Source organism: Dermochelys coriacea, chromosome 5 (genome assembly GCF_009764565.3).
Source record: "Dermochelys coriacea isolate rDerCor1 chromosome 5, rDerCor1.pri.v4, whole genome shotgun sequence".
Taxonomy (NCBI): domain Eukaryota; kingdom Metazoa; phylum Chordata; order Testudines; family Dermochelyidae; genus Dermochelys; species Dermochelys coriacea.
In genome coordinates this window covers 53,834,599-53,852,762 of record NC_050072.1, presented here as the reverse complement: position 1 = coordinate 53,852,762, position 18,164 = coordinate 53,834,599, and the positions used below count along the sequence as shown (strand labels likewise).

General features: G+C 38.2%; 1 protein-coding gene across 8 annotated transcripts in view; it reads right to left on the bottom strand.

The window, feature by feature from the left end:
* XRCC4 (X-ray repair cross complementing 4) overlaps window positions 1-18,164 on the bottom strand; it is a 285,186-nt gene that overhangs the window by 221,884 nt on the left and 45,138 nt on the right. For all 8 annotated transcript variants that reach the window (XM_038401658.2, XM_038401660.2, XM_043514262.1 and 5 more), the window contains exon 3: window positions 17,972-18,159. In XM_038401658.2, coding sequence (XP_038257586.1) covers window positions 17,972-18,159 — 188 coding nt within the window. The remainder of the gene's footprint in view (window positions 1-17,971; window positions 18,160-18,164) is intronic.

Here is an 18,164-nt window from a genome sequence, read left to right as displayed (position 1 = left end):
TGTTTTAGAACATTTTATCAAGCTAGATATTATCAAAACAATAATTCATAGAATGCCTTCGAAAAAAGCATCTGGTGGGAATAATTTTGCATAAATTAAGGACAACTTTAGTTGGAATACATTTGCACTGTTTAGCACACACTGCTGTTAAGTCACTAAGGAACTGTCTGACTGAATGTGTATGTTTCACATCTGTCAGCTAAATCAGAATTCCAGATGCAAAAAACTACCACTAAGGAACACTATCTGAATTTGTGTCATTCCCTGGAGGACTTTTGATCCACACACCAAAGAATGATTCTAGCAAGACAAATATAAACACCAACGACGGAAAGGAATTGTTTGGGTTGTCTAAGGAGCGTAACTAAAAGTAGAGGATGAAACTGAACCGAACAAAAAATTTAACTACAGTGAGAACTGTTAAACTGTGGAATAATATTCCCATTGCTGAAGTCACCTGAAACTGAACAGGACAAACTCAAGAATATATTTATATCAATCAATCCTGAATGGTTGGAGATGTGTCATTACTGATACCAATTCAGGTATATGTGTTATATTAAACATATATAAAAGGCATGTTATTGTCAGGGCTGGGCAAATCTGTGAAAATTTCACAATTGTTTTGTTAGCCAATTCATAACATTACTCAAATTTTACATTGAAGTCAGTGGAATAAACACAACAGTGAATGCCTTTATGTTTAGATGTCAAATCCTTCAAACAGGTGCCAAGGTAACACTGTTTCAACTACTTAAGTGGGTCTGGGAAAGCGTGATATGAAAACAATTCACGTCTTTAATTGCTAAGCAGGAAAACCGTTAAAAAGAATCAGACGTCTATGGGTAATTAAAAAAGGAAACATTCAGAAAATATTTTCTTATAATGCAAGATTACTCAATGATTCAGACTGGTCCACGGGATATTTTTATTTCTATTTTAAATGTGTTTAATATTTTTATCTAGCTTAAATATTCTCAGTTCTGAGTCACAGAATAATATTTATATTTTCAAAAGGCTAGATTATCTCATGGATTTCCCCCCAAATATAGGTTGAGAGATTTCAGTAAAAGTCTACAAACGATTCAAGGGTTAGACACTAAGACATTTTCTAGACTAGAGTTTTTGGTATTGTTTCAGAGTAGCAGCCGTGTTAGTCTGTATTCGCAAAAAGAAAAGGAGTACTTGTGGCACCTTAGAGACTAACAAATTTATTAGAGCATAAGCTTTCGTGAGCTACAGCTCACTTCATCGGATGCATTTGGTGGAAAAAACAGAGGAGAGATTTATATACACACACACAGAGAACATGAAACAATGGGTTTATCATACACACTGTAAGGAGAGTGATCACTTAAGATAAGCCATCACCAACAGCAGGGGGGGGGAAGGAGGAAAACCTTTCATGGTGACAAGCAGGTAGGCTAATTCCAGCAGTTAACAAGAATATCAGAAAGAAAAGGAGTACTTGTGGCACCTTAGAGACTAACAAATTTATTAGAGCATAAGCTTTCGTGAGCTACAGCTCACTTCATCGGATGCATTTGGTGGAAAAAACAGAGGAGAGATTTATATACACACACACAGAGAACATGAAACAATGGGTTTATCATACACACTGTAAGGAGAGTGATCACTTAAGATAAGCCATCACCAACAGCAGGGGGGGGAAGGAGGAAAACCTTTCATGGTGACAAGCAGGTAGGCTAATTCCAGCAGTTAACAAGAATATCAGAGGAACAGTGGGGGGTGGGGTGGGAGGGAGAAATACCATGGGGAAATAGTTTTACTTTGTGTAATGACTCATCCATTCCCAGTCTCTATTCAAGCCTAAGTTAATTGTATCCAGTTTGCAAATTAATTCCAATTCAGCAGTCTCTCGTTGGAGTCTGTTTTTGAAGCTTTTTTGTTGAAGTATAGCCACTCTTAGGTCTGTGATCGAGTGACCAGAGAGATTGAAGTGTTCTCCAACTGGTTTTTGAATGTTATAATTCTTGACGTCTGATTTGTGTCCATTCATTCTTTTACGTAGAGACTGTCCAGTTTGGCCAATGTACATGGCAGAGGGGCATTGCTGGCACATGATGGCATATATCACATTGGTAGATGCACAGGTGAACGAGCCTCTGATGGTGTGGCTGATGTGATTAGGCCCTATGATGGTATCCCCTGAATAGATATGTGGACAGAGTTGGCAACGGGCTTTGTTGCCAGGATAGGTTCCTGGGTTAGTGGTTCTGTTGTGTGGTGTGTGGTTGCTGGTGAGTATTTGCTTCAGATTGGGGGGCTGTCTGTAAGCAAGGACTGGTCTGTCTCCCAAGATCTGAGAGAGCGACGGCTCGTCCTTCAGGATAGGTTGTAGATCCTTGATGATGCGTTGGAGGGGTTTTAGTTGGGGGCTGAAGGTGATGGCTAGTGGCGTTCTGTTGTTTTCTTTGTTGGGCCTGTCCTGTAGTAGGTGACTTCTGGGTACTCTTCTGGCTCTGTCAATCTGTTTCTTCACTTCAGCAGGTGGGTACTGTAGTTGTAGGAATGCATGATAGAGATCTTGTAGGTGTTTGTCTCTGTCTGAGGGGTTGGAGCAAATGCGGTTATATCGTAGCGCTTGGCTGTAGACAATGGATCGAGTGGTATGATCTGGATGAAAGCTAGAGGCATGTAGGTAGGAATAGCGGTCAGTAGGTTTCCGATATAGGGTGGTGTTTATGTGACCATCGCTTATTAGCACCGTAGTGTCCAGGAAGTGGATCTCTTGTGTGGACTGGTCCAGGCTGAGGTTGATGGTGGGATGGAAATTGTTGAAATCATGGTGGAATTCCTCAAGAGCTTCTTTTCCATGGGTCCAGATGATGAAGATGTCATCAATGTAGCGCAAGTAGAGTAGGGGCATTAGGGAACGAGAGCTGAGGAAGCGTTGTTCTAAGTCAGCCATAAAAATGTTGGCATACTGTGGGGCCATGCGGGTACCCATCGCAGTGCCGCTGATTTGAAGGTATACATTGTCACCAAATGTGAAATAGTTATGGGTCAGGACAAAGTCACAAAGTTCTGCCACCAGGTTAGCCGTGACAGTATCGGGGATACTGTTCCTGACGGCTTGTAGCCCATCTTTGTGTGGAATGTTGGTGTAGAGGGCTTCTACATCCATAGTGGCTAGGATGGTGTTTTTAGGAAGATCACCAATGGACTGTAGTTTCCTCAGGAAATCGGTGGTGTCTCGAAGATAGCTGGGAGTGCTGGTAACGAAGGGCCTGAGGAGGGAGTCTACATAGCCAGACAATCCTGCTGTCAGGGTGCCAATGCCTGAGATGATGGGGCGTCCAGGATTTCCAGGTTTATGGATCTTGGGTAGCAGATAGAATACCCCAGGTCCTGGCTCCAGGGGTGTGTCTGTGCGGATTTGTTCTTGTGCTTTTTCAGGGAGTTTCTTGAGCAAATGCTGTAGTTTCTTTTGGTAACTCTCAGTGGGATCAGAGGGTAATGGCTTGTAGAAAGTGGTGTTGGAGAGCTGCCTAGTAGCCTCTTGTTCATACTCTGACCTATTCATGATGACGACAGCACCTCCTTTGTCAGCCTTTTTGATTATGATGTCAGAGTTGTTTCTGAGGCTGTGGATGGCTCTGTGTTCTGCATGGCTGAGGTTATGGGGTAAGCGATGCTGCTTTTCCACAATTTCAGCTCGTGCACGTCGGCGGAAGCAGTCTATGTAGAAATCCAGGCTGCTGTTTCGACCTTCAGGAGGAGTCCACCTAGAATCCTTCTTTTTGTAGTGTTGGCAGGAAGGTCTCTGTGGGTTAATATGTTGGTCAGAGGTGTGTTGGAAATATTCCTTGAGTCTGAGACGTCGAAAATAGGATTCTAGGTCACCACAGAACTGTATCATGTTCGTGGGGGTGGAGGGGCAAAAGGAGAGGCCCCGAGATAGGACAGATTCTTCCGCTGGGCTAAGAGTATAGTTGGATAGATTAACAATATTGCTGGGTGGGTTACGGGAACCATTGTTGTGGCCCCTTGTGGCATATAGTAGTTTAGATAGCTTAGTGTCCTTTTTCTTTTGTAGAGAATCAAAGTGTGTTTTGTAAATGGCTTGTCTAGTTTTTGTAAAGTCCAGCCACGAGGAAGTTTGTGTGGAAGGTTGGTTCTTTATGAGAGTATCCAGTTTTGAGAGCTCATTCTTAATCTTTCCCTGTTTGCTGTAGAGGATGTTGATCAGGTGGTTCCGCAGTTTCCTTGAGAGTGTGTGGCACAAGCTGTCAGCATAGTCTGTGTGGTATGTAGATTGTAATGGATTTTTTACCTTCAGTCCTTTCGGTATGATGTCCATCTGTTTGCATTTGGAGAGGAAGATGATGTCTGTCTGTATCTGTGCGAGTTTTTTCATGAAGTTGACAGATTTCCACTCTATACGGCTAAATTCAGTGCCTTGCATAATCACAGGTTTCAGAGTAGCAGCCGTGTTAGTCTGTATTCGCAAAAAGAAAAGGAGTACTTGTGGCACCTTAGAGACTAACAAATTTATTAGAGCATAAGCTTTCGTGAGCTACAGCTCACTTCATCGGATGCATTTGGTGGAAAAAACAGAGGAGAGATTTATATACACACACACAGAGACTCCAACGAGAGACTGCTGAATTGGAATTAATTTGCAAACTGGATACAATTAACTTAGGCTTGAATAGAGACTGGGAATGGATGAGTCATTACACAAAGTAAAACTATTTCCCCATGGTATTTCTCCCTCCCACCCCACCCCCCACTGTTCCTCTGATATTCTTGTTAACTGCTGGAATTAGCCTACCTGCTTGTCACCATGAAAGGTTTTCCTCCTTCCCCCCCCTGCTGTTGGTGATGGCTTATCTTAAGTGATCACTCTCCTTACAGTGTGTATGATAAACCCATTGTTTCATGTTCTCTGTGTGTGTGTATATAAATCTCTCCTCTGTTTTTTCCACCAAATGCATCCGATGAAGTGAGCTGTAGCTCACGAAAGCTTATGCTCTAATAAATTTGTTAGTCTCTAAGGTGCCACAAGTACTCCTTTTCTTTTTGCGAATACAGACTAACACGGCTGCTACTCTGAAACCTAAGAATATCAGAGGAACAGTGGGGGGTGGGGTGGGAGGGAGAAATACCTTGTAACTTGAGTCAATTGACTACCACCTAAATCAACTAACAAGGCTGTGAATGCTAAACTAGTCACTCCACAAACTTTTTTCCTGGCCATGATTCAGAGCTTCTCTACAGGAGCACACTCAGGAAAATTAAGGCAAATTAGTTAATGGTGTGGCATTAATTAACATAAATTAACCCTCCCACCCCCCATCTGGATGCTTTCATTCAGGGATAAAGCAATCACAGGATATGTCTATACTGCCCCAAAGTTCAGACCAGAGGGGGAAAAATAGGAGAGCACACCAAAGTGCTGTGCTGTAACTCCCCTGCATGGACGCTGTGGGCACAAATTAAAAAATTTGTGGTTTGCATTAACATAATGTAGTCTGGTTTGAAGAAGATTAACACAAACTAAGGAACCTTTTGGTTTGTGCTTGCAGCATCCACCTGGGGGAGTTACAGTGCATCACTTTGGTCCACACTACTATTCAGACCCCATAGTCTGAACCATTCATCCAAGTCCTTAGATTGCTGTAACTTAATCCATATCCAATTTAAAATAAATCACAATTCTATCTATATGTTGTTCCTGGGGTGGTACAGATAAGCACTACCCTATACTCAGGGCTCAGAATCTCCTCTCAATCTAGCTATAAGTGAGTAGTAACAAACATGCATGCATAGGGCACTAAGGTGATTTTCCACTGTCTTCCAACTTGTGTAACCATTCAATAAATGCACAGAAAGAGGGTGTAAAATGCTACCATTTCCTCAACTACAGTATTGCCAAATGTTGAAAAAAAAATCATAAATCAGGTTGTTTAAGAGGACTATTTTAAATAAGATAAGATTTTTTTTAAAGTCATATATTTAGGACTTGTTTAAAATTTATCTTATATTGTTTAGCCTTTAGGATTCACATTTTCAAACTTTGCCCTGCAACATTAAGTCTAGAACTATATCTTTTTTTTTTTAAATGAAAGCAGAGTTTCTCACATAACAAGACTCCAGGAGTTGGGGCTTTAAAAAAAATAATCACATGTAGCATTTTATTCCCAATTTGATGGTAACATCCATCTAAAAAGACAAGGACGTAAGAACCAAGGCAGTTGTTACTATGTGTCATGCTGTAGCATAAAGAGTGGCTAAAGAAATCCAAATTTCAAGCACCAGTCCTTGCCACAGAGCACGCAGGCATATGGTGCAGGGCCAGTAAATGAAAACTGGTGCATCTAATCAAATTTAAGGGATCTTATTTTTCACTGCCTCACTCCCTGTGCCATCATGTAAATGGAAAAATCAAGCCCCTTAAATATGATTAGACTTTTGAAGAAATGGATTTTTTTTAATTTCAACTTTAAATTTACTAAAGTGTGTTCCTAGCTTCACAGAAACTTCCTTTCTGACTGCTCTGCCCAGGAACACAGCATGTGCATTTTCAAGCTATGGGGCTCCTAAAGAATGAAAAATAGCTACTCCATCCTGCAGCCCACTAAAATGCACAAAAGGGGACCTGAACCCCATTTGGACACATTCACAAACTATGTACTTTCCACAGCTGATCAGCTCCTATGATTCAAAGAAGAGGAGCTCCATACTGCTGACCAGGAGCGTAATATCATGAAGTTTTGTGATATTTCCAGGTTTTAAAATTTATACTTACTGTTTGCAAGTTTTTTTTTTTGCAAGCCAACAAATTTCTAAAACTTAGATAGCTATTTTTTTCCTTGTATCCCTAAATTTACTCTTTTTAAAAACTAGACAATTGCATACAGAGATTGTAGAAACTGTTTTTGAAACTATACTACAGTGCAGTAGTTAAAAAAACAGTATGTGATCATGTGATTTCAGTGGGACTGCTTATTGATTTTGATCCTATTTGGTGAGTATGTGTGGCACAATCTATTTCTATATTAAAAGAAAATTAAGGATGCATGGTTAACCTCTCAAGTCATAAAACATTCAAATATATATATTGCATTTATGCCCTTAAGTCTACACTTTGTGCATATATATGGTACAACTTTTATATCCTATTACATGAAAAAAATGTATTAAAAACATTAACATTGCAAATCAAGCACTCAAAAGTTAAGAAATGACAGATTTAAGATTACCTACTTTCAGTTCTGGTGCCTGGCACCACAGTGGTCCAGAGCAGAATTTTCAGGGAAAGTCCTCCTAAGCCCCAGTAGACTCAGAATGGCATATGCTCAATCACTCTCTGGAGACGTTGTTTACACAGTCTGGCCTAGTCTAAATGTAGGAGCTGTGACTAGTTGGTGTATGCTCAGTGCTGATGGAATCTTCAAAGAATTAAACTGCAAGACTACCAAGTCTACCAAACATGTATGAACCGAGATTTTCACAAAGGTTTATAACTTGGCCAAATTTGGGGAATTTCTTTCATGTGAATAAGAAAACAACATCATTGTTACCCCCTGCCAAATTTCAAGCCTCTGCTCCAACACATGGAGTCACTAAAGCTTCTAAAGAATAGTAATACAACCAATTTGTTAATATTGGCAAAACAACTTATTTTACCCTAATCTCATTCTCAGAAATGAAACATTTGTACAGAAACGTTAAAATATAAATAAATAAAATTAGTCTGAAGCAGACAGTCAGCATGGCAATTTTTAGCCTGAACGGTTAAAGTTTGGGAAAGTAGTAATCAACTGGGTCTTATAATGGGAATGATTGGGCAACCTTCACTACGGACATCGTTACCTGTGCCACCTATAATGATCACATAAATATTGTATAAAAATAATTTCTACAATCTTTGGGCCTGTTCCCACTGAAGTCACAGAATTTTGCCTGTGGCATCATTGGAAGTAGAACTGAACCTACAAACACACGTGTAACATTTTTTAGTAGTATATGCTACTGTTTATATGCCAGGCAGAGTAAAAATTTTCTGGTATATATAGGCCAACGTATACATCAGACAGAGTGAAGTTCTCTGGTATATACAGGCCACCTCAAGCTGCCAATCCCACAAAGACTTATGCACCTGTTTTACTTTACACATGAATGATCCTATTGAATTCAATGCATGAAGTCAATACAGAATTGGCACATGAATAAGTTTTTGAAGGATAGGGGACTTCATGATTGTAAACTATTTGAGACAGAGACTGTTTTTCCATTGTGTGCGGGGTGTCAGTGGCACTAATTCCTAGATGGGGCTTCTAAGTACTATTCCAATGCAAATAATAAACTAAACAATTGACAGTTAACTACAAAGCTAGCAGTTTCATTCCTTGTATAGCAACTAATGAAGACGGCTCAAAGTCTGTATTTATCACCTTGTTTTCTCATCTGTTGCAATACACATTTTACAAATAATTAAAGATAATCCTAATTTTATTTTGAAATATATTGTACAGCTTTACTGTTCTTATTGACTAGTCTATAAGCTTACTAAACATTTATTTTGAACCCCTGTTTTTTTAAAAAAGTAATACATTATAAACACATTCTCTCTAGCAGGCCTTGAGCTCCAGACTGAACATTAAACAAGTATATTTTTCTGTGTTTTTCCAGCTCTTAGTTATTTCATTAATTTTTCACCAGGTTCTAGGGTTGCCACCATGACAGACACCAACCGCCTTCAGGCCACAGTTTTTTGTGGCTGTCTCAACAATTGAGGCCCTGACCATGGTCCACTCACACTCAATGTCCAAGATCTCATCCAGAACACAAGAGAAGTTCTTCTAGATGTGGGAATTGAAGTCTTTACACACAGGGTTTCCAGGTGACTCACCCGGATTGTTTGGGCTTCCCATATCTTTCTGCCTGGCATCCTGTGCATTGGATCCAACTCACCACTAAGTGGTGATCAGTTGCCAGCTCGGCAAGTCTCTTAACTCGAATGTCCAGAACATATGGCTTTAGGTCTGACCAGACAACTATGAAGTCGGCTCAAGATGCTCTGGTATCAAGTACATTTATGAATAACCTTGTATTCGAACATGGTATTTGTTACGGATGATCCATGACTAACACAGAAGTTCAACAACTATTCACCTCTATGGTCCAGACCAAGGAGGCCTTTCCTCTTAATCACTCCCCTCCAGGTATTTCCATCATTCCCCATGTGAGCATTGGAGTTCCCCAGTAGAATTACAGAGTCCGTAAGTGGCACTTTATTGAGCACTGATCCCGCCGTCTTTAGAAAGGCCAAGTACTCTGAACTGCTATTAGATGCATAGGCACAAACAACAGTTGGAATTTACCTCTCTGAGGCCCGAAGTCTCATTGAGGCAACACTCTCATCTACCGGGACAAACTCCAACTGTGCAGCCCCCAGCCAGGCACTTGTCAGTATGCCCACACCCACCCAGGGCCTCTCATGTGGGGCCACTCCTGAATAGGAAATAAACCACCCTCAATTGATAAGTTTGTTCCCAGAGCCAGTGCTATGTGTTGAGGTGAGGCCAACTATATCTAGTCGGTACCTCCCCACTTCTTCCACCACTCTGGCTCCTTCCCTGCCAGCAAAGTGACGGTCCATGTCCCCAGAGCCAGTTTCCATTGCGGAGGGCCAGTCCATCATGGTCCATCCCTCCTACTGCCATTATGGCATCTCACCCAATCCTCACCCTCCACCTCATTCAAGTTATACAAGATTTATTTATATGAAACAATCCTAACTCCCTCACTTCTATTTTAGAAGTACAGAAGTAAGGGTCTTACGACAACATTAACTTTGCCACGTTGCACATATTTCTATCCCTGTTTATCTTTTTAAACACACCATCTATCTAATTATTAACAGAAATAGATTAAATAACATTTCTATAGAGAAAAAGAAACTGAAATGTGTACAACATGGCAAGTTAATGTTCTGGTAGAAGCATTAATTTACATTATCTCCTTTATTGTTATTTAAGCACCGTAGAAGCTTGATACTCCAAAAATTCACAGAACTGAACGCTGTTATCACTAAACATCTGTCAAGTTTGCAAGATCTTTAAAATGAAATCTAAAGGAATTTGTCTTAAGCAAAGGTATACCACAGAGTTATTCAAAATATAAAACAATATTTTTACTAAGTTACACACAACATGCCCAACAATAATTGGGTATGCAAGTCATGTATTTTATAATTACTTTTAAAATTATATGCCATGGTGATAGGCAAGTTTTTTTGTAAATGTCAAAACACTACAATATCTCAGGAAAGCTTCAGGTATACAAGTATAGCATAACTGCCACAAATTGCATTAACCTTAAAAAAAAAAATTCATCAAAATTTTTAGAGAGCTAAAACATGTCAACTGAGAATTTAAAACTAATACAGACTTTACTTTAGTGAAAGCAAAAGTAAAGCACATTATTTGCAGCACATTATTATTTTGAGCTTTAGGGGGTTCCTGTATCTGCTGAGGTAGGAAGACAAATACCTAGAGCTGTGAAATCCTTGCAGAAGAGAAATGTAGATAAGATACTTCCTGTTCTGCAGGTTTAGACTGTTATGCTTCCTTATGAAGAATATGGGAATAGATTTTTGTGTAGAATTAAAAAAAAACCCTCAGTAATCTCTTTTGCAGAACATCTACTGTCTCCAATCTTTTTCTAGGGAAACCAAGACTTGTCAATAGACAGTGATTTAAAGTTTTGCCTCTTCAAAGGAAAGTGATTTTAACTCAGCAGTACAAGTAAAAGTAAACCTTTTCTTTGATTTCTATACAAAGAAACGCACAGCACCTATTCCAAAATGGAAAAATCTGAAATGCAATAATAAATAAAATAAATAATAAAACAACAATAATAATAATAATAATAATAATAATCTCACAGACAATACAATTAATATTACCAGTGAGAAAAGGACCACAGGCAGGAGATAATGCTGATTTGAGAGTTTTATGTATTTTACTGTTCTTAATGTATATTTAAAAGTGCTATGCTTTTCTAATAATAGATCCATTTCACATCCATGGAAAGACTTATCCAGAAATTACAATCACTAAAGATATTGTACAGTTTGAGCATATCAGGTGTAATCAGTGTTCAGAATTTTCCCCCCCACCTCTAGTGCAGCAGTCATGACAAGTACAGGGTGGGTATAGAAGAATTTATTAATGCCAACCTTTTATAAAATGCTTTTCCTTTTTGCCGTGCAGTCTCACCTTTTTCAAAAACGTATTTTATTGGTATTTAAAATCTCTTTCATGAAAGCAAAAATATATTACATGGCAACACTTAAAAAAAGAAAATGTCACCCTCTGTGAAATAATAAGTTTTGTGGTTTTTGTGTGCCTTCAAATACAGCAAAAACTTCTTAAAACTTCAAAACCAAACCAAAATAAAGCTTTGTGATTCAGGTCTGGAAAGATGACTTACCTTTATATTCACATCATGCAGGACTACTTTAAACTTCATAAAGTAAGTGTTGAGGAGCGGAGAGGGGAGGGAAGAATCCTGTATTACACAGAAGTCTTTCAGCAGGCAAGCAACGTCTGTTTGTCTCAGGCACAGTACAGTAGTAAAACATTCCTAGACCAGATGTCTTGGAAAAAATCATTCAGATATGTTCTCTTATACTCAGAAGTATGTAGTTAAGAGTAATATAAAGTAAATTACCTTTACACTGACTTACCAAAAGGAAAAGGAGTACTTGTGGCACCTTAGAGACTAACAAATTTATTTGAGCATAAGCTTTCGTGAGCTACAGCTCACTTCATCGGATGCATCACAGTACTCCTGTGCCACAGTACACGGTGCCACAAGTACCCCTTTTCTTTTTGCGAATACAGACTAACACGGCTGCTACTCTGAAAACTGACTTACCAGTTCATCTTCTTGTCTTTGTGCAAGATTTCTTCTTTTCCCTTTCCATTTTTAATTAATTAGTTAAATTGCCTGGGAAACTATCTGAACTCTGAATGACCTTTGTTACCCAAACAATGCATCTTCAACCATTAGAGCTAAGCACCTATTCAAACCTTGGACCAAGACTTCAACATTTGGGAAACTTTTAGAACCATACCAATTCTGCTTAATTCACTCAACACATTATGATAAGTTATATTTCATTGAAATTACAATGATCTCAGATTCCCGGCACTATATTTCAGAACCCACTGTAGAAATGTTGCCATGGAAAATTGGGGAAACAAATAATAGCATTTCTTTCATCAGCCCAATTAGTAATGGATTTTTGTACCTAGTGCTGGAACTTCTTAGGCTAACACCTTGCCTATTTACTAATTTTCCTAATAAGCGAGGAACAAATATAATACCTGCCACATTATTGTGAAAAAGTTTGCTAGCCCTCCAATGTTGTTTATCAAAGGCTATTTAATCAATTTAATTGCCAGTTTCAAAAAGAGAATCTTGCAGGAATTCCATTATTTATCATATGTGGAGTTACTAGCTAAAGTACTTGGAAAGATTTACTTGCAAGTGGTCACCTACTTAGATCAAGCGCTAAATCACTGACTCTGTGATGATGTTTGTTTAGGTGGCAGCAGTTTAGCTGGCCGAGTCTCAATGGCTCCTTACTGAGCTCTGTGTGTGTGGCCCATTTTGCATTGCAGCTGGCTTGACACACAAGTCCCGCTGTATACCAAACGTATTGTTATTTTAATGTGACTCTTAGTCTCCTTTGCCCTTACCACCCTAAAAACAGTTCCTAAGGGCAGTGTGTTCAATACCCTGTGGCAAAGCCACCTGTCAAAGAAAATAAATTGTATAAATTTAAACTAACTGGCACAATTATCAGGCTGAGATGCAGCTAAGACAAATATTTCCAATATTTTGAGACAAATACATCTTCTTTGATCACTGTTTCAAAAGACTAACAACAAAGAACACAGAAATAGTTCAGTATGACAGACCTTTTTACAGTTTTTCCTTTTGTCTAAATAAATTATATTCCTTATTTAGAAAATTGCTTTCTATCATCATCATTCTACTATGAAATTGTAACATGAATGTGTCTATATTAGAAATATTTCCTAAGACTCAGAAATGAAATATTTGGGACAACTGGAAGCTTTCCCCTCTGCATATAAAAATTTAGGATATAAGTGGCACAGCCCCTACTAGGGAAACCTTCTACCTTACAATGAAGAGTCAGGGTCAAGGCAAACCCACTGCCCCCAATCCCTCCACGTTGCCTGCAGTACGGGACTAAGCCATACACCAGAAAGGGATGTCACACTGGGTTTACTGTATGGGAGCAGAATGCTTTCCTGCACTCCCTCTGGGTTCATTTGGCTCCCTCACAGTCTTCAAAGGGGGGGCTGTACGTAAATAGTGCCATTGAACCCTTAGTGATTTGGTATAAAAGAGAAAATACAGGTTGAAAAGTGTAACATTTCTAATGATCTTCTGACAAATTAATTGTTTTTAAAATTAATCTCTGTCCAGAAATGAATGTATTTAAAGTTTACTCCCATACACAAATCAAGGACCAGATAGGATTATTCTTCCCTATCAGTTAGAAAATGCAAACCAAGCTGATCTAAACCAGCTTGTTTTTAACTTCCCCTTGGCCAGAGGATGTTTACAATTCTGATTGATTTTTTTTTGTAGATGTGGAGACTCATCTGTCAGATTTACCACTGTCAAACATTCCATCTAGACACCAAAAGGCAACATGAGCTCTGAACAAACAACCTAGGGCATCTAAAAGGGAAGGCAATCCTATTTTCATGCAGTGACTTGTAAAATCTATATTATCCTTTCCACCACTTTCCAGACTTCTAAGTGGGGTTTTAGGATGTGGATATTACTTCCCTAGAAAAGTTTAGGATAATCAATGCATTGCTATCTGGAGGACTTATGTCAAAGATGTTCTACATACGCAACCAGAGAATCAGACTTTTGAGATGGAAAACACCTATTAGGTCAGCTAGTGTACCCCACTACCAATGCAGGATTGCTTACTACAGTGTATTTTCAATTGCTTTGTCCAGTCAAATTTTAAATGACTCAAGGAATGGAGTTACCACCATTTCCCTCGGCAAAACACACACTTCCACAATCAAACAGATTTCACTATTAGAAAATGTTTACTGATAATGAGCCTATATTTTCCTTTTAAGTTCATCCCATTATTTCTGCATGTACTTCTCTGGACCATTCTACACCAGTCATGCTTTGGCATATGATACATTTGAGTTAAATATATTAACCAGGGTTTCCTTAGCAAGATTCAAAAAGGTAAATATTGCCATTAAAATACTTCAGAACACACTCTTAGTAATCTGAATTTTGCTTTTAGCTATAGAATCCTTTCAAGTTTTTTTTTTATTAAATCACTACTCTGAACCACCACTCCAATAGTATATTTGAATGCATTCTTTCTGCTCTAGTGGCATATGCTACTCTCACAGAAGTCAACAACAAAACTCCCACTGATGTCACTGGGCACAGCACTGGGCACCAAATGTACAAACTTTCAAACAGAACACCACAGAAACTCTTGAAAACAAATAGCATTTTAAGGTTTTCAAACTCCTTTAAATATATGCATATTCACAAACAGAAACCACCCCCTCACAACTAGAAACCAAATGGTGTTGGTATTGAAACTAACAATTAATTCACAGTTAAAGCAGTCAGAATATGCTCAACAGTTTTAAAAAATACACCTGCATCATTTTAAAAGTCAACATTCAGTTCTTTTGCCATTGAAAGCGTGTCTTCCCTGTCCCTTATGGGGGGTGGAGGGGTGAACAAGACCCAAGTAAGTGGCTTATATTATTTATGTTAATTAAGACAGTTCATTAGGGATCCAATTCTGCATGTAATGAGACTTCTTATGTACATAATGTATTCGCTTGACTAACATTTTTACAGAATTGGGGCTTAAGGGCTTGTCGATTTAGATTGCAAGCTCTTTGGGGAAGGGACAGTTTTGTTCTGTAGTTGTACAGCACTTAGCACAGTGGGGTCAATGACTAGTGCTCCGAGATGCTACAGTAATACAAATAAATAATATTACACAGAAAAAAACAGTGCAATAAGATATGCCAAAAAGTCACTTAAATTCTACACAAGGATGTCCACAGAGTAGTTCTACTGACATAGCTATAGCAGTACAATTATAACTCTATAGTTTTGCTGGCCAATTTCCCTGGGTGGGCAAACCCTAGGTCAATAAAGCAAAATAACAGCAATTAGAAAGAAATCAGGGTACTCCTGTTAATTCAAAAATGCCATTCTATTCCTGAAGAAAGTCAATGGAGACACTTCAATAATCGGAAATACACACAAAAATTTAAAAGCATGGATTTTTCTGAGTAATGACAGAGACAGAAGGGTTAAATAAAAAAAGTGAATGTTGATAATTAAAAAAGCATACTTGGAAAAACACCTCATTCTGATGAGCACCATCCATGCCTCTATTGCTTACTGTATAAACAAAGAAAATCATCTCTCTATGGTCACAAGCAACACACAGCATGAAAGAATGAAAGCAGAAAAGTAAAACAAACACTGTACAATATTATTAGTGCCTTAATTAACTGCTTTTTTAACCAATTTGTCACTCTTCCTGTTTGTGCTCACAATTGATTTCATTTGGGCTATACTGGATGTTAGAAAAATATATATCCAAGTTCTGAGCAAGTTTTCATGAAACAATGGTAAAAGCACCTGAGCCTCGTCTACAATAGTAAAAAGAAAAGGAGTACTTGTGGCACCTTAGAGGCTAACAAATTTATTAGCGCATAAGCTTTCGTGAGCTACAGTTCACTTCATCTGATGCGTATCTCACAAAAGCTTATGCTCTAATAAATTTGTTAGTCTCTAAGGTGCCACAAGTTCTCCTTTTCTTTTTGCAGATACAGATTAACACGGCTGCTACTCTGAAACCTGTCAGTCTACAATAGTATTTACACTACTTGCCGAAAGGCTGCACCTTCAATGTAGATAGAATAGATACTAATTTTCCTAGTGTAGGCAAGGTGTGTTAAGACATGTAGACGTGACCAAAACTTGTATTTGCATGAGCAAACTAGGTACCTGTGTCATTAAGCACCCATTTTATACCTCTTAAAGACTGTATTCTGCCTAGTAACTCACATTCGTACACAAGACATACAAGTGCGATGACTAGCATGGTTGTTTTTAATTTGTGCTAAAGTAATACTCTCCGTGTAGTCACATCTTCCAAAAACAAAGGAAAAAATAAAAACATTTCTGGCCTGTATGTTGAAGCTGATGGGGTTAGCTGAAGACTGCTTTTCAGCATTTTCAATTTAATGAAAAATCTCCAAGTAATCTTGCTCCTACTTAATGCTTTAGGATAGGGCTTTCAAAGCCCTCAGTATTGGCTTAATTCTGGTTCCCCCAGAAGTCAATGGGAGTTAAGCCAAGAAAATCCCACCATAATTTATAACGAAAAAAAGATAAAAGTACCAACTCCTTTTTTCAAGTTTGTGTAACAAAGCAATCGTTACCATACTTCTCTAGGAAAATAAAACAAATATTTGACAGCCAAGCATCAAAGGAAAAACATCTTAATGTTTAGGCATGTTTCTGTAATGATTTTGCTACTCATCAAATCGTAAAACTGCATTGAATTAATAAAAGTAATCCTATAATTTTTCTCAGTAATTTCCTGGATTTTTCTCAAATGGTGATGATTGATTACATAATGGGGGGTGGGAGTTTTAGAAGCAGTGGATTTACACAAAGCATACAATGTAGCATTGTAATTACTGGAACTCATCACTTCCTTTAATTGAACCTATATTTTAAAATAAAAACAGCCATGCCAAAACGTCTCTCTTTTGCTGGAAGGAATACATTTAACTAAAGAACTATGAAATACTTTTATTACACACCAAAGAAATGATGAGAAAGATTTCAATATATATAGCAGAACCTTCGAATTACGAACACCTTGGGAATGGCGGTTGTTCGTAACTCTGAACAAAACGTTATGGATGTTCTTTCAAAAATTCAGAACTGATCACTGACTTCATACAACTTTGAAACTTTACTCTGCAGAAGAAATATGCTGATTTCTTTTTTTTTTTTTTAGTAGTTTACATTTAACACAGTACTGTACAGTATTTGCTTTTTTTCCCTCCTCTGCTGCTGCCTGATTGCATACTTGGGATTTAAAATGAGGTGTGTGGTTGACTGGTCAGTTCTTAACTCCGGTGTTCATAACTCTGAGGTTCTACCGCATAGCAGATGCGCATACACAATCTTTTTAGAGGGAATAGAGATATATAAATACACATTTCACAGTAATTACAATATTGAGACTCAGCAATAAGTTCCAAAACACATACTACCACAGGGGTGGGTACCATAGAAAAAAGAATGTAATCCTCAACCTCTCCTTATGTGGAAATAAATAAGGCATACGTATTGTTTCAGTACGAGACCGAACTGAAACAGCAATCTGAACCAATCCTGAGCTTATGGAAAACATACAATTACTAAATTTTTAGAACAAGTTATTAGAGGAACACACAAAGGAAACAGTAATCAAATCAACAAAATAGGGTTTTGATGCTACAGCTGTTACATACTCAAGACTCAAATTGCAGCCAATGGGACTTCCAAGAAGGGAGAGGTGACCACATTAGCCTCAAGGCCCCAGTCCTTTTCCAAAAGGAATTTTAAAAGGTCCTGGAAACGATTCTGTTGTTCGTAAGTTTTGTGAAAACTTATTTACAAAATCTTAATATTTTGGGCCATATTGGAGTTGACAGTATCTATTTAACTCAAGGTTTTTGTTACAACCTATAAAAAGTACTGGCCACGTTTTTAAAAAGAGAAATTTATTAAACTGAGGGATGTGCTCAGCAAAAGGCCCTTTTTCATATGTATTGCATCAGATATAACTTTTTACAACATGTAGTGTTACAGAAATACTTACGGAAACATCTTTCAGATTTTTTTCATATAAGAAATCACAGCTTTCCACATTTTCTTCATCTTTAGAAACATCAAAGTTGTACATATTGGCTGGGCCTGCTCCCAATAGTGCTTTCCTCAGTTCTTTAACATACTTCTCTCTTTCCATTTCCATGTCATCGGCCTCCTTAGAAATCTCAGCTTCAGCCACTGGG